This window comes from Mustela erminea, chromosome 7, assembly GCF_009829155.1.
Source record: "Mustela erminea isolate mMusErm1 chromosome 7, mMusErm1.Pri, whole genome shotgun sequence".
NCBI lineage: Eukaryota > Metazoa > Chordata > Mammalia > Carnivora > Mustelidae > Mustela > Mustela erminea.
In genome coordinates this window covers 102,207,984-102,225,379 of record NC_045620.1, presented here as the reverse complement: position 1 = coordinate 102,225,379, position 17,396 = coordinate 102,207,984, and the positions used below count along the sequence as shown (strand labels likewise).

Sequence of the window (17,396 nt, the reverse complement as noted above, 5' to 3'; positions counted from 1 at the left end):
TTACTTTCAAATATTTTTCTTCCCTCATTGAACTGATTAGAATCTCTAGTATAATATTGTGTACATATGGTTAGAAAGAGAACATAACTGATCTATTTCTGCCTTTGGGAGGAAGTAGTCTTTAATAAGTGCCCTTTATCATAGTTTACTGAGAATTTTTATCAAAAAAGGCTGAATTTTATCAAAAGCTTTTTAACCTACTGATACTACCTCAGCTAATGCATTGATTTGCAAACATTAAACTATTCTTGTACCCTTGGGATAAACCCACATGGTCATACTACCCTTTAAATATATCTATATGTAGGGGGTGCCTGGGTGGCTCAGTGGGTTAAGCCTCTGCCTTTGGCTCAGGTCATGGTCCCAGGGTCCTGGGATCGAGCCCCGCATCAGGCTCTCTGCTCAGTGGGGAGCCTGCTTCTCTCCTTCTCTCTGCCTGCCTCTCTGTCAACTTGTGATCTCTCTCTCTGTCAAATAGATAAAATCTTTAAAAAAATAATAATAAAAATAAATAAATATATCTATATGTAAAACACACATAGATGTTATTAACATATACATTAATAATTATATAATTAACATTATATAATAAAAATATTATAGTAAGAGACAAAGAGCATTACATATTGATAAAGGGGTCAATCCAACAAAAGGATATACATTTATAAATATTTATGCACTCAAGACTGGAGCACCTAAATATATATAAAGCAAATATTAACAGATCTCAAGGAGAAATGGGCAGTAATATAATAGTAGAAGGGGATCTTAACACCCAACTTACACCAACAGATAGATTATCCAGACAAAAAACAATAAGGAACACATCAGTGTTCAACAACACATTACACCAGATGGACTTAACAGATATATACTAGAAACTTTCCACCCCAAATTAAAAGAATACACATTCTTCTCAGTGCACATGGAACTTGTCCAGAATAGATCATGTGTCAGGCCACAAGATAAGGCTTACTAAATTTCAGATGATAAAATCATAAGCTTCTTTTCCAGTGATAAATGTATGAAACTAGAAATCAACTGAAAGAAAAAAACTAGAAAATTCACAAATATGTGGAGATTAAACATGCTATGAACAGTGTGTCAAAGAAGAAATCAAAAGACAAATAAAAAAATACCTGAGACAAATGAAAACAGAGATAAAACATACCAGATCTTATGGGATGTAGCAAAAGTAGTTCTAAGAGGGAGGTCCATGGCAAGAAAGCCTACATCAAGAAACAAGAACAATCTCAAAACAACCCAACATTATACCTTTATGCCTTAAGAAATTAGAAAAAAAAAAGAATAAAGTCCAAAGTTAGTAGAAGGAAGGAAATAACAAAGATGAATAGAAAACAATGAAATTGAGACTAAAAAGACAATAGAATAAAATCAACAAAACTAAGAGCTGGTTCTTTCAAAACACAAAACTGATAAACCTTTAACTAGATTCACCAAGCAGAAAGACTCAAATAAATTAAAGTCCAAAATAAAAGAAAAAATACAACCTATACTACAGAAATACAAAGGATCATAAGAGACTACCATGAACAACTAACTATTCACCAACAAATTTTACAACCTAGAATGGATAAATACCGAGAAACATACAACTTACCAACACTGAAACATGGAGAAACAGAAATCAGGAAATCTAAACAAATTGAATACTAGAGTAAGGACAATGAATTAGTAACCAAAAACCTCCCAACAACAAAAAATGTCCAGGGCCAGATGGCTTCCCTAGTGAATTCTCCCAAATATTCAAAGAAGAATTAATAATCCTTTCCAAAGATTTATCCTTTGGAAATTATCTTTTCCAAACTCTTCCCAAAAAATAGAAGAGGAGGGAACACTTCCAAACTTATTTTACAAGGCCATCATTACACTGATATAAAAAACAGACAAGACACCACAAAAAATTACAAGCCAATATTCCTGATGAACACAGATGCAAAAATCTCAATAAAATATTAGCAAACTGGAGCACCTGGGTGGCTCAGTCACTTAAGCGTCTGCCTGCAGCTTAGGTCATGATCCCAGGGTCCTGGGCTGGAGCCCACTATTGGGCTCCCTGCTCAGAGGGAAGACTGCTTTTTCCCCTCTCCCTCTTGCCACTACCCCTGCTTGTGCTTGCAAGTTCTCTCTCAAATAAATAAAATCTTTTTTTTTTAATTTTTTATTTTTTATAAACATATGTTTATATCCCCAGGGGTACAGGTCTGTGAATCACCAGGTTTACACACTTCACAGCACTCACCAAAGCACATACCCTCTCCAGTGTCCATAATCCCACCCCCTTCTCCCAAACCCCCTCCCCCCAGCAACCCTCAGTTTGTTCTGTGAGATTAAGAGTCACTTATGGTTTGTCTCCCTCCCAATCCCATCTTGTTTCATTTATTCTTCTCCTACCCACTTAAGCCCCCATGTTGCATCACCACTTCCTCATATCAGGGAGATCATATGATAGTTGTCTTTCTCTGCTTGACTTATTTCGCTAAGCATGATACGCTCTAGTTCCATCCATGTTGTCGCAAATGGCAAGATTTCATTTCTTTTGATGGCTGCATAGTATTCCATTGTGTATATATACCACCTCTTCTTTATCCATTCATCTGTTGATGGACATCTAGGTTCTTTCCATAATTTGGCTATTGTGGACATTGCTGCTATAAACATTCGGGTGCACGTGCCCCTTTGGATCACTACGTTTGTATCTTTAGGGTAAATACCCAATAGTGCAGTTGCTGGGTCATAGGGCTCAAATAAATAAAATCTTATAAAAAATATTAGCAAACCAAATTCAACAGTACAGTAAAAGGATCATACACCGTGACCAAATGGGATTTATCCTAAGGGAACAAGGGTGGTTCAACCTCTGCAAATCAACATGATACATGTTAACAAAAGGAAGCTTAAAAATCAGATGATCATGTCAATAGATGCAGAAAAAGCATGTGATAGAATACAACATGTTTATGATAAAAACTCTCAACCAAGTGTGTATAGGGAGGATGTACCTCAACACAGTAAAAGCCATATAGGACAGGCCAATAGTGAAAATAAAATTAGAAAACACTGAAATTATAAAGTATGAAACTGGAGTAGTCTGTGCAGTTGACCCTTGTAAAACACAGAGGTTTTGAGTGCTGACCTCCCAAGCAGTCAAAAATCTGCCTATAACTTTTGACTCTCCAAAAACCCAATAACTTACTTTTGACTAGAAGTCTTATGAAAATGTAAACAGTCGATTAATATGTATTTGGCATGTTATATGTATTATACACTATATTATTAGAATAAAGTAAGTCAGAGAATAGAAAATGTCAAGAACATCACTGAGAAAAATACACTTACAGCACTGTATGGTATTTATCAATACTGTAAACTTATGTCATCTGTTTACAAGATGGATCATCTGTCAGTACCTACATCAGTATTATTTTATATGATACAAAACACTGTAAATGTTACATGTATTACTAACTTTAGATATAATAAATGAAAAGATGTGAAAAAGAACTTCATATTTACAAGCAATTCATGCATTGATAATGAAGCAGCAATAGGACTCTGTAATGTAGCCTAGTACAATCGATACAGATGCTTCATAATACCCTAGCCTATGCACTAATGAATTACTGTAAGATTTTCATGACATACAGTATTATGTATCATATTCATAGTATTGGGAATGTTACATAAAAACCTGGGATAGGTGATAATGGGCAGGCACACAATTTCTCAAATTACATACTATATGGTAATGTAAGTCTTTGAAAGCAGTTATAGAATAGTAAAAAAACTAATATAGTAATTTTATATTAAATATTACTCACCTTATGCCTATGTAAGGATAGGCTGTCCACTTCCATGCAAGTCTTACATCTGATGTTCTACACAATGCATACTTGATGATGACAACTAAAGAATGCCTCATACCATTCTTGCCACACAGTTACTATATTCTCAAATGCAGGCACACATACAACAACTAAGCTTATTAACTGTGTGGCATGATTACTTACGATTGACTAAGTGGATCCTCATAAAAGACTTCACTCTCATCTTCACGTTGAGTCATCTAAAGAGTTGGGAAAGGAGTTGCTCTTGCTGTCTCAGGAGTGGCAGGGTAGAAGAGGAGGCAGAGGAAGACAGGCACACTCAGTAACTTTACGGGTATATATCATAATGTCTAACTTGTTATTTCACTTCTCTTAATGTTTCTATTTGGTAGCAATCCTTCTTCCCCCATTTGCTCTAGTTCCAGTGCCTGTATCATCAAAGGGTCCAGATTATAAAGTAAGTCAAAATTAGTCTTGAATAATCAGAACTCTTCTCCCAAATTGTCTAATGTCAATTTGTTTCCGGGCATTGTTTTGTTGCACCTTTCCCCTCAATGTTTAGCACTGTTAACTCCTATCAGGTCTTCAATAATTTCTCTGATACAGGGTCTATTAGCTCTTGAGTTTCTGCAACGTCTGTTTCTTTTTTTTTTTTTTTTTAAAGATTTTATTTATTTACTTGACAGAGAGAAATCACAAGTAGACGGAAAGGCAGGCAGAGAGAGAGAGAGGGAAGCAGGCTCCCTGCTGAGCAGAGAGCCCGATGCGGGACTCGATCCCAGGACCCTGAGATCATGACCTGAGCCGAAGGCAGCGGCTTAACCCACTGAGCCACCCAGGCGCCCTGCAACGTCTGTTTCTTGACACCCTTCACCCCTTACCATGTTTGCCATATTCACAATCTATTTCCTTGATTGGCTATCATAAATCCCATTAAGTCATGTACAACATCTGAACAGTTTATTCCAGCAAGAATTCATTATTTCAGGCTTGATGGCTTTCACAGCTTTTTCGGTATCAAAAAATGATGTAATCCTTCCAGATTTCCATGATGTTCCATCAGGGTTCTCTCCCATAGCATTGACAATCCTTTCCATGGAGTAGAATGCACCATTAATACATCTACAGCTCACTGATCTAGAGGCTCAATTGATGTGTTTGGGGGCAAGTAGACACTTCAGTGTTAATTAAACTCAAGAGTTCTGAGAAGCCCGGGCATGACCCAGTATCAAAAGAACTTGAATACACAGTCCCTTGAGGGCAAGGTACTTCCTGACTTCAGGGGCAAGGCATGAATGTAACCAATACAGAAAAAGGGTTCTCATTTGTCCAGACCTTGTACAACCAAAAGACCCACAGTTGGTATTTATCTTTTCCCTTCAATGCCTGCGTGTCAGGAGCTTTAAAGATAAGGGCAGTCCTGATCAGAAATCCAACCGCATTTGCACGTATTAATAGAATTAGCCTATCTAACCCTTCCTGCCTTAAATTCTAGTACTTGCTTCTCTTCCTAATAAATGTTCTTTGTGACTTTTCCCCCTAAATAATGCCATTGGTCTATACTAAAAACCTGCTCAGATACTCTTTTTCCACAATGATTTTAATGGCTCCTGGGAATTCCTCTACGGCCTCTTGGTCAGTAAAAACCGCTTCTTTTGTGATCTTGACATTTTTTTTTGCATTTTTTAAAATTTATTTTCAGCATAACAGTATTCATTATTTTTGCACCACACCCAGTGCTCCATGCAATCCGTGCCCTCTAGAATACCCACCACCTGGTACCCCAACCTCCCACCCCCTGCCACTTCAAACCCCTCAGATTGTTTTTCAGAGTCCATAGTCTCTCATGGTTCACCTCCCCTTCCAATTTCCCCCAACTCCCTTCTCCTCTCTAACTCCCCATGTCCTCCATGCTATTTGTTATGCTTCACAAATAAGTGAAACCATATAATTGACTCTCTCTGCTTGACTTATTTCACTCAGCATAATCTCTTCCAGTCCCAACCATGTTGCTACAAAAGTTGGGTATTCATCCTTTCTGATGGAGGCATAATACTCCATAGTGTATATGGACCACATCTTCCTTATCCATTCGTCTGTTGAAGGGCATCTTGGTTCTTTCCACAGTTTGGCGACCGTGGCCATTGCTGCTATGAATATTGGGGTACAGATGGCCCTTCTTTTCACTACATCTGTCTGTATCTTTGGGGTAAATACCCAGGAGTGCAATGGCAGGGTCATAGGGAAGTTCTATTTTTAATTTCTTGAGGAATCTCCACATTGTTCTCCAAAGAGGCTGCACCAACTTTCATTCCCATCAACAGTGTAAGAGGGTTCCCCTTTCTCCACATCCCCTCCAATACATGCTGTTTCCTGTCTTGCTAATTTTGGCCATTCTAACTGGTATAAGGTGATATCTCAATGTGGTTTTCATCTCCCTGAGGGCTAGTGATGATGAACATTTTTTCATGTGTCTGACAGCCGTTTGTATGTCTTCATTGAAGAAGTGTCTGTTCATATCTTCTGCCCATTTTTTGATATGATTGTCTGTTTTGTGTGTGTCAAGTTTGAGTTCTTTATAGATCCTGGATATCAACCTTTTGTCTGTACTGTCATTTGCAAATATCTTCTCCCATTCCGTGGGTTGCCTCTTTGTTTTCTTGACTCTTTCCTTTGCTGTGCAGAAGCTTTTGATTTTAATGAAGTCCCAAAAGTTTATTTGATCTTGACATTTTTTAAAGCCAAACCTTTCTATCAAACCATCCTTTGCAGGCACTAGTCTCCAGCTTTAAATCCTTTTACCTTCCTTTTGCTTTAAGCTGTTGCCAAATGATATTAGTCTATGGGTATGCCTTTCTTATAGCAATCCTGCACCCACATAAATATTTTCAATACACTAAAAAGGTATTTCACAAAAGATGTTTTGCATCTGCTGGTGTAGCACAACCATGACTTCGGGAATTTCGTTTTCTTTTCTTCTTTTAACAACAGTCCCTAAGCTTGATTCATTTATCTCGAAATGGTGGGCATCTACAGCAGATCTCAATCTACAGTACATATCAAGCAATTCAACTTCTTCTTGTAATCATAACTTTGCTTCTTGGGAGCACCTCCAGCATCTTTAGTGGCACTTCGTATGGGTCCCCTGGTGTTCTGTTTATGCTATTGCACTAAATACAAAAATAAGTAACAACTCCAAGAGCACTTTGTACGACAATATGCAATTTACTGAAGACATGAACTGCTCATGCAGAGATGACTAGTGTTACATGGTGTTTTAAGTGAGTTCACCTCAACAGCAAGAGGAGGTGGTTATGAAATTACTGAAGTGGCACAATATATACAATTAATTTCATGCAGTTATTTCACACTGCATCTTTATGTTTTCTTGAGTGGGAATGGCAGCATGCACAGTCTGTTTATGTGCCTCAGTTTCATTAAATTTTAACTTTTCATAATAGATTTGTATATATTTTATGGTATAAATGAAAAAATAGACTAGTACCTATTTACATCTCATGCATTTGACATACCTCTTTTTTTTTTGATATTTCTAGTCTACAGGGTTTATCAGAGTTTTTAAAATCGTCGCAAATCTTCAAAAAAATTTTCCTATCGAAATAAACCCATTTATAAATGGGCGTGTGCAGTGCAAAGGCTGTTGTTGTTCAAGGACCACCTGTATGTATTTTTTTCAGAGTAGATGAAAACATTCCCCAACTTGTTTTAGGTTATCGTAACTTTGATATCATAACCTGACACTACAAGAACATTTCAAAATTTTAGACCCATACACTTCCATTAAAAAGATGCAAAAATCTCCAAAATATTCTATATTACTTGTGTAATTTAAACCTTCTTTTTCTAATACATACGTTGAAAACTATACATTCCTCTCTTAAGCCCTGTTGTGACTGAATCCTGCTATTTTTTTTAATCCTACTATTTTTTGAAGTGTTATATTTTTATTACTCAGTTTCAAATATTCAATTTCCATCCTAATTTCTTCTTTGATCAATGGGTTACTTAGAAGTATGCTGCCTATTTTCTCAACACTTGGGAATTTTGCAGTTATCTTTTTTACCGATTTTTCGTTAAATCCCACTATCATCCCATCAAGAACATACTCTCTAAAATTTCAGTTTATGTAATCCTTTGAAATGCATGCAGCTGTCTGGTCTTCCTGGGTGAACAATCTACATGCCCTTGAAAGAAGCGTGTTATTTACAGCGTTAGTTTTAGTGTTCTAATAAATGTTGATTTGGCTGATAGGTTCAATTGTTTTGTACTTATACTGGTTTTATAGTTACTACAGAAAGAGGCAGAATGACCAGCTGTAATTGTGAATTTCTTTTCCCCTTTAATTCTGTCAAATTTTGCTTCATTTTGAAGCTCTGCTATTAAGTGTGTACCCAACAGGATTACTGTATCTTCCAACTGAGTTGACCAACCCTGTTATGCCTGCTGAAACTTTTTCTCTCAAGACAAATACCTGGGACGCCTGGGTGGCTCAGTTGGTTAAGCAGCTGCCTTCGGCTCAGGTCATGATCCCAGCGTCCTGGGATCGAGTCCCACATCGGGCTCCTTGCTCCGCAGGGAGCCTGCTTCTCCCTCTGACTCTGCCTTCCACTCTGTCTGCCTTTGCTCGCTCTCGCTCTCTCTCTGACAAATAAATAAATAAAATCTTTAAAAAAAAAAAAAAAAGACAAATACCTTGTGACTTCATGTATATATGGAATCTTTAAAAAAAAAAAAAAGAAGAAGAAGAAGGGGTGCCTGGGTGGCTCAGTGGGTTAAAGCCTCTGCCTTCAGCTTGGGTCATGATCCCAGGGTCCTGGGATCGAGCCCCACATCAGGCTCTCTGCTCAGCGTGGAGCCTGCTTCCCTTCTTCTGTCTGTCAAATAAATAAATTAAAAAAAAAAAAAAGAAGAATTAGAAGAAGAAACAAAAAGAACCAGACCTATAGAGTATAACCTGATGATCATCAGAGGAGAGGGAGGTGGGGGATGGGCAAAATGGGTGAAGGGGAGGGGGAGATTTAGGCTTCCAAGTTGCAGGATGATTAAGTCACCAGAAATAAAAGGTACAACATAGGAAATGTAGTCAACGATCATGTAACAGCACCGTAAGGTGACAGATGCAGCTACACTTGGGGTGAGCATATATAATGTATAGAGTTGTTCAATCATGTTGTACACCTGAAACTGATGTAACAGCGTCAACTCTAAGCAAATAAAAAAATTTTCTAAAAAAAAAAATTTTCCCCCATAAAAACCAACCAAACAAAACACACTTTCTGGTAATACTCTTTCTCTTAAACACTTAAAATTGGTATCAATATAGCCATACTTACTTTCATATGACTAGTGTTTACATGAACCTACAGTCAATCCTTACCTTTCATAAGCAGCATATAGTTGAGTCTTTTATTACAGTCAGACCATCTTAATCTTGCATTCGGAGTATTCAGGAAAGTACCATTTTTTCCTTCTTTCCTGCTTTTCTACTCAGTTTTTTTTTTTTTTTAAAGATTTTATTTATTTATTTGACAGAGAGAGTTCACAGTAGACAGAGAGGCAGGCAGAGAGAGAGAGAGGGAAGCAGGCTCCCTGCCGAGCAGAGATCCCGATGTGGGACTCGATCCCAGGATCCTGAGATCATGACCTGAGCTGAAGGCAGCGGCTTAACCCACTGAGCCACCCAGGCGCCCCTCTACTCAGTTTTTAAAAAACAAGGAGATCATTTTCTCATTCAACTTCAAAGGCTTTCCCTATTTGGGAGTTCATTTTTATTTTGGTAAAATATACATAATAAAAAATTGAGCATTTTAACCACTTGTAAGGATACAGTTCAGTGGTAGTAAGTACATTTACAATGTTGTGCAACCATCACCACCACCCACCTCCAAGACCTTCATCAACCCAGACAGATACAAATACTCTGTACCCATTAAGTAGGAACTCCCATTACCCCTTCCTCCCAGCCCTGGCAACACCAGTATACTTTGTCTCTATGAAATTTGACTATTCTAGGAATATGATTATATTTCTCCTGTAAGTGGAATCATGTATTTGTCCTTTGGGTCTGGCTTATTTATCCATATTGTACCATGTGCCAGAATTTCATTTTTAAGATCGAAAAATGCTCCATTGTATGTGTAAGCCACATCTTGTTTATCCCTTCATCTGTGATGGACTCTTGGGTTGTTTGCACTGTTTGGCTCTTGTGAATAATGCTGCCATGAACATGTGTGTACAGGTATCTGAATCCTTAGTTTCAATCCTTTGAGTAAACCTAAGAGTGGAGTTGCTGTATCATAACTGTTTAACTTTTTAAGAAAAATTAACCTGCCTTCTGAAAGTATTGTTTAATGCTATTATTGTTACGGTGTATCCAGGAGTTTGTAATTTCCCTTGTCTTCCATTTTTTCTTGCATGCTATGGGTTAATTTTCACTCCTAAGGAGATCTTTAAAAGTTCCTTCAGTGAGGGACCAAAAATAAATTCTGGTTTTTGTCCGAAAGTTTCCATAAAGTACAGGGAAAGAATTTGGCTGGGTCTGTGTTGCTGTTTCGGGCTCTGGTCTTTAGCACAGAGAGAACAGCGTCTACTTTCTTTTGACCTCCACTGTTGCCATGGAGAAGTCACCTGTTAGTCAGTCACTTCTTTGAGGATCAGGTTTTCCCCACTCTGGCTGCTTTTAAGAATCTACTTGTTTAAGTATTCTTTTAATTTATTATATGTGGATTTTAAAAATGTACATTTAAAAATGTACCTTGCTTCACACAGGTGGGCTTCTCACAACCTGATGACTTTGTGAGTACTGAGAAACTGTCTCTCACCATCCTCTCGGCTTTCAGTCCCTGATCACCAGATCTGTTATTTTTTTTTGGTGTCCTGCTTATCAGTTAACATCTCTTTATAGAATCCTATTGTCCAATGCTGTATTCTGTATTTTTACCAATCTCCCAGTTCATAAAAGAACTTTTTTTTGTTGTTTAACTCAGCTGCTAAGTTTCTTACTTTAACTGTCATGTCTCATTTCTATAAATTCCATTCAGCTTCTTCCCATATCTGGTCATTTCTGGAAATCACATTTTTCCATCATATTCCTCTACTCTCATTTAAGAAGAGCAAACATTTCAGAATATAAAATAACACTGGATCATTTCAGTCTGTAAACCTCTGCAGGTTTAATATGGCAATCTGAAGGCCCTTGCTGACTCGCGCAGGGTGGCTTTCAGTTTTCGTATTTGTTGTTATAATGTATTTGATTGTGAATAACAATCTTGGAACTGTCATTCCCTTGAGGCCTGGCTTAAAGCTGGTTTCCTTTACAAATGACCCAAGTTTCCCTATTCCAGCTGAGGGAAATTTCTAAGTAGCAGTCCCAATTTGAGAGCCAAACCTGCAAAAGAACTTCTGATGAATTCCCAGGGAAGATATTTCCCACTGATATGGGCAGATAAGTCTACCTACTTTTTCCAGGAAATTTATGTTTCTCAAAGTTCATCCATTACAGGTTTTAGCTTGAAGACGGGGCTGGCATTAGGCAGGGATCTTTGACCTCCTACTCTGAGCACATACGAAAAAAACCCACGCTCTAGGCCTTGTCTCTACTACTCGATTTCAATTTCATTCCTTTTCTTTAGTATAACTATAGCTGTCTAAGGATGAGGGAGATACAGAAAGGTGGCTTCTTGATGAATTTCTTCCATCAGAAAGGACTATTTTAGGTACTGCCGTTCTAAAACTTCTAACAGTCTCCTTTTCCTTTGTGAACTCTTACTTTATGAAAGGCCAAAAGAAAGACAATGTAATTCAATCGCTTTGAAATCCCTTTTTAGAACCATTTAACCAATCACTGTTATTTTGTTGTTAACTTCCACTACAAATTTAGCTAACTGGTGATGTTTCTTTGCAGAAGGGTTTTGAAAAGGTTTCTACTTCGTTGGGAAGAAACTTATGTCCATGTTAGCATTATTATAATAATCCCAAATCACTATAGCATCTAATTTTGTTGCTTTTAAGATGTGCTCCTGAAGCAACCTCTTAGACTTGTAACATTTGAGAAAAGTGTGTTAAACCTACAACCAGAGGATAATAATGCCAATAAGTAGAGTCAAAATATTATAGGAATACTTTAATGCAAAATGCTTAACACTTAAAATTAGCAAAGCTTCATTTAAATTAAAACTCCATTGAACTAAAGAAAGATGGTTAAACCCAAGAATCGTACAGTAGTTGATTTCTGCTATCTAATGCCAGTCCTAATGCAACACAGCAGGGACTGCACCGTGAGCTGTCGCTTCCTCTGTTGCTCATCTGAGCCCTACGGGGTGAGGGAGAGGGTACTCAGACACAGAACAAAATACAACCAAATAAACTGCGCAGTGATTCCTAATAGTAATAACCCATTCTGACTAAGCTGTCCACCCAACAGCTGGGGAGTAACTGCAGGTACTGTTCCCGAGCGGATACGAGGTTTTATTTTTACAGCATGGTAGAAGTTCTGCACTAGGTGGAAAGTCACAGTTTAAGGATGCATGTTCTGTAAATAGTTCCTAAATATACACATTTAGTGTGTGTAAACACTAGAAATATACATTAGACAGAGTACCCTTACCAGTTGGGTACAGTTTAAAAAAGAAGATGAGGTAACATGAATCTCAAAGTCCACAGGAATCCTGCCTGAAGAGTTTGAACAGCTGCCAGTAATTCACTTCCAATGTACAGGGGTTAAGGCGTCTCTGGGACCCCTAGGGTTTGCCAAAACTGGATTCACTGGCTTTCAGCATAGCAACTGCATCTTTCACTGCATGGTAGATCACATTCTTCACCTAAAAGAATGGCAGAAATTATGGTAGGTTATCACTAAATCCACAATCTGTCACTAAGACTACATATTTCCTCTGCCAGTTTTACTACCATTCTCTCTAAAGTTCAAACTTGGTATTCAAAATGTCAGTACTTAAAAGGGACCTAGACTCCTTTAGGCCAGTGTCTCATACACATTTTAAACTCATGCCTCCTTTTCCCCCCTTCCATAGGTTTTGATGTCCCATGACCCTGAGCCTGATAAGTACAGGGAGAGGCAAGCCCCAAGGTACAATTTTTCAAAACTTGTATATTCCCCTAGTTTTCCAAACATAAAACTACATTACATAACTCACTATTGAAATCATCTTTAAACCTACTCTCTGAAATCTTCTTTGGATCCCAGAGATTCTGTTCTGCTCTACTCAAGGATGAGAACACCACAGCACTACAAGTCTTTGTTCAAGACCAATGTCTGGCAGTTGAGCCAGGGTCAGAAGTCATATATGTATTTTTTCTTTCTTTAAGATTTATTTGAGAGACAGAAAGAGCATGTGCACTCAAGCACAAGTGGGACAGAGGGAGAGGGAGAGAATCCCAAGCAGACTCTGCCCTCAGTGTAGAGCCCAGACATGGTCCTCAATCTCACGACCATAAGATCACAACCCAAACTGAAACCTCAGACACCTGACCGACTGTCCCAACCAGGTCCCTCAAAGATCGATTTGTTTTAATTACCCAACTGTTTCTCTTGGAGCATAGTCCCTTAGAGTATAAACCAATCACAAACCAAGATGAGACTTCCTCTATGTTCATTCCTCCTTGGCCTAAGTAGACAGTGAAACTACACATGAAGCCAATTCAACTCATTATACCCAGTGTGACACAGTCAAGTTCACTGACTCTCTTAGGTCAGTAATGGGCCATGAAGCAAGAGAGAGAGAATGCCAAGAATCACTGATATTGTTACCTGTAATTTATCTTCATGATTGGTATGAGTCTGTGACAGGTAACGGAATTCCTGAGTAAGCCAGAAACAGTGTTTAACATGCTCTGGAGAAACAAAATCTTCAGCCACTTTAATACAGCTATATAAGTTATGAACCTGGAAAACACAAGTTACATGTAACACAAGTAACACACATGCAAAAAAAACCCAGAAGTAACACACATGCAAAAGATCTTACAGTGTAAAGAGAATAAAGTAATGTTTCTTGCCTGATGTGGAGCTCCCGCTGGGATAAATACCACATCCCCAAGAAACTGTACAATAGCCCAGCCTTGAACTCCGTACTCTTGATGAAGACGCTTTCTTAGTGATCGGTCTAAATACCAGCTCTGATCATGAATGGGATCATGGTCTGCTGGGTTTTCTTGACCTTGCTCTTCTGATACCTAGAATACATTTGAAATATTATGAAACTGAGTAACACATTGAGGCACAATAAGGGCATTCCCCCACTCCCTGCCCCAGGCCCCCAGATAGTGTGGGCAGACAATAGATGTCATCAGGCCTTCCTTAACAGGTACCCCACTGGCAGAAAGAGACAAGTAACACTCAAAGACATTAACTGAAAGAACCAGGAGAAGATTGAAAGAAAATGTGACTTTCCCTTCTGTCATTTCCAACACTCTCTGACTGGCAGTCTATGTTATTTTTCTAAATACTATGTTTGAAGAATAGTTTGGTCTAGACTTTTGAACATAAGTAGGCTCGAGTTCCTTATATATAGACTTCCTGTATAGCAGCTATTAAAAATTTATAATCATTTCACAATCCGAGTCACTGAGCAGTCCTAAAGACAGCTACAGATTAAATGTTTATTCTAGACACAGTATTTGGCAGCAGAGACCCACAAACTCAGGGAGATGCTATCAGAGGAACAATATGGTGACCAGCAGGTTTTGGAAGAGTCAAATTATCCTAAATCAGAAACAGCTTAATTCAAACCAATGCTGGTTAAGGACCTACCTGATACCAGGTAACAGGGTAGGGTGTTCAGATCTGATCCTCATGAACAACTGAAGAGTATCAGCCACAGATACCCTGGCTGATAAAAACTGAATGCACCCATCTTTCCAGTTGCCTAGAATTTCCACACACAGGCCTTGCTGAACAAACTGACAACTACTAGAAACTTGGAATCTTAAAAGCCCCGGTATTCCTCTTTCCAATGTCCCTTTGCAAGCTAATGGCCACAAGTAATGCCTGAGGCTTTCCTGACCTACTACTAAATGAGGGTGGATAAAACCCACAGGGACTTTAGTAACTCACTCAGAACACAGGCATCAAGGGCCAAGGAATTACACATGAATTTCTGAGGTACTCAGATTTTTAAAGCAGTAAAAATAAATAGTTGCTAAACAATCGGAGGAACAAACTTGGAGAGCACAAAAATCACCAAATGCACTATAATGTAGAACACAGTCATAGGGACACGTGGGTGGCTCAGTGGGTTAAAGCCTCTGCCTACGGCTCAGGTCATGGTTCCAGGGTCCGGGATCGAGCCCCACATTGGGCTCTCTGCTCAGCAGGGAGCCTGCTTCCCTTCCTCTCTCTCTGCCTGCCTCTCTGCCTACTTGTGATCTCTGTCAAATTAATAAATAAAATCTTTAAAAAAAAAAAAAAAAGCAGTCATAAGACAAGGTCCTCTTCTCAGAGGTGTGCGCTTGATCATTTAGAAATCTTTGTTCCTCAGCAACCAGCTTCAGCCTAGTCAATCTGACACGAAGAGATTAAACTTTTGAGGTTATGGTTATTGCCCGACAGCCAGTCAGTTCTCCACGTGGAGTAGTTTCTAAGAGTGCTATTCTCCATGCCTGTCTTCATAAGCCATAGGACAGAAAAGCATACCTTTTTAAGGAATTCTCGTATTTTCTCCGTGTCCTTTGCAGCATATATGTGCCAGAGGGCTCCTGGCTTCTCTTTTCCTTCAATAAATCGCTTTATTGTGAGTTCATCAGAATCTCCATCTTGGATGGTTTTAAGGACTTCTGGAGCAAGAAAAAAAGCAAGTATCAGACCACAGTCTCCAGATTACAGATTAAGTCTCATTTCTATGCTTAGCACCCTACCTTCTTCTTGGTCACACTGTCCTTTGGGAATTCCCACATACACCATAACATTAGCTGCATCAGATACATCTAAGTGAAGATTTGTTGTTCCGTATTTCCTGTCTTCTGGAGTAATTAATCCTGTCAACAGAAAACACCTTAAATTTATGAAGGCTGCCACTGTCTCTCCCACTTCCTGGGAGATATCTGGTCACAAAATTTAAAAGCTGTCTCTTATATGAATCATGTAAAAGAAAACAGTATTTAAGTTATGTTACCCTTTCAATTTTGCAAGAAAATAATCTCATCAAATAGTTAATTATAAAAATAAAAAGCCAAGTCCTAACACTAGGACTTGTTTCTGATGATAGGCAAAGTAGGTCCTTGATAGACTCTCCTGCAAAGAACAACTAAAACTCCGGGGTGAAATCATTGAAAAAAAATTCTTTTAATGAAACAGTGTGCCGGCAAGAAAAGAATAAATACTCATAAACCAAAAAACTGGAAAGCAGGACTCGGGAATGGTGAAGTGGCTCCTCAAGCTGGAATCTGCCGAAAGGACATGTGCTCAACCAGTTCTCAAACTTTGGGTGTCACAGCCTAGAGTGCTCTGGGGCAAAACATAAGGCCCAGGGCCCACTCCAGATGGGGAGTCTAACAGAAAGCCCCCTCACATACACATAAAGCTGGAACCTCGAATGGCTATACACTCAGAATAAGAGAGAACACTGCCCAATCAGTTCCCTTGGGTTCCCTCAACTGTCCAAAAAAAAAAAAAAAAAAGGTGGGGAGGAGGGTAGTGAGCCAACACATGAAGTCCTGGTTGGTGCTCATAGTCTGAAATTTTCATCTCTTAGCCCAGGAAAAGACTTGCCTTGCTCAGCAGTCACCCTGAGGCTAACCAAGGGCTGTGGTCACCGTGGACAGCCCACCCTGACATGTATGGGCAGCAGAGAGAAGTATGGCTCATAGCGGGCAAGCAGAGGCCATCTGCTAACCCACCAGCCCCTGAAACAGCTATCAGTTATTTGGAGGAGGCCAGAGGACTTCCCTCCGGCTTGCCAGAGCCTTGCAGTTTGAGGAGCAGCTTGACACAGGAGAGGGCACCCCGTAACTTCAACCTGGGGCGGCAGCCTTAGGAGCCCTGTACTGTAGTGATTTCCTTTCTTTCCATTTAGCCAAACTATCTGTCCTAGGAGAGGGCTGAGCATTAAGTATTTAGGCAAAATCGAAGGATATGCTTTAAAGGGGATTTGTTCTAAAATGATGAAGGAAAAACAGAATGGGAGGGAATAATGAGACAATCATGGCAAAAAAACTGATAGCTGCTATAACTGGAGGTTAAGTATCTGGGGAGTCACTGTATTAGACTCCAAGTTCTGTGTGCATTTAAGAAGGAAAAGCAATTAACAGCATAGAAGGAAAATTATTGAAATGGACAGTTATAAATGACAGCATAGATGATTACCCAAAAGTCTGATTCTATTTATATAAAGCTCAAACAGGTTAAAACTGAAAAGAATATTCTGTGAGAACACAAGCATACACGGCGGTGTTACAAGCATACAGGCATGCTGAGCACAAACTGTAGGAGCACAAACCCTGCGCCAGGAAGGGCGGGCACGAGATGGGAGGAATGGGAGGAAGAGTGAACAGGTCTCAGAGCTCGGTCAGGCT

At 39.0% G+C, this 17,396-nt stretch overlaps 1 protein-coding gene across 5 annotated transcripts in view; it reads right to left on the bottom strand.

The window, feature by feature from the left end:
- Positions 1-9,622: 9,622 nt before the first annotated feature.
- Positions 9,623-17,396, bottom strand: part of KDM3A (lysine demethylase 3A) — a 55,374-nt gene continuing 47,600 nt past the window's right edge. For all 5 annotated transcript variants that reach the window (XM_032352692.1, XM_032352693.1, XM_032352688.1 and 2 more), the window contains exons 22-26: positions 15,741-15,860; positions 15,520-15,659; positions 13,884-14,060; positions 13,636-13,770; positions 9,623-12,688 (exon numbers count right to left, since the gene is read on the bottom strand). In XM_032352692.1, the coding sequence (XP_032208583.1) occupies positions 12,608-12,688; positions 13,636-13,770; positions 13,884-14,060; positions 15,520-15,659; positions 15,741-15,860 (653 nt within the window). In that variant the 3' untranslated portion in view covers positions 9,623-12,607. The remainder of the gene's footprint in view (positions 12,689-13,635; positions 13,771-13,883; positions 14,061-15,519; positions 15,660-15,740; positions 15,861-17,396) is intronic.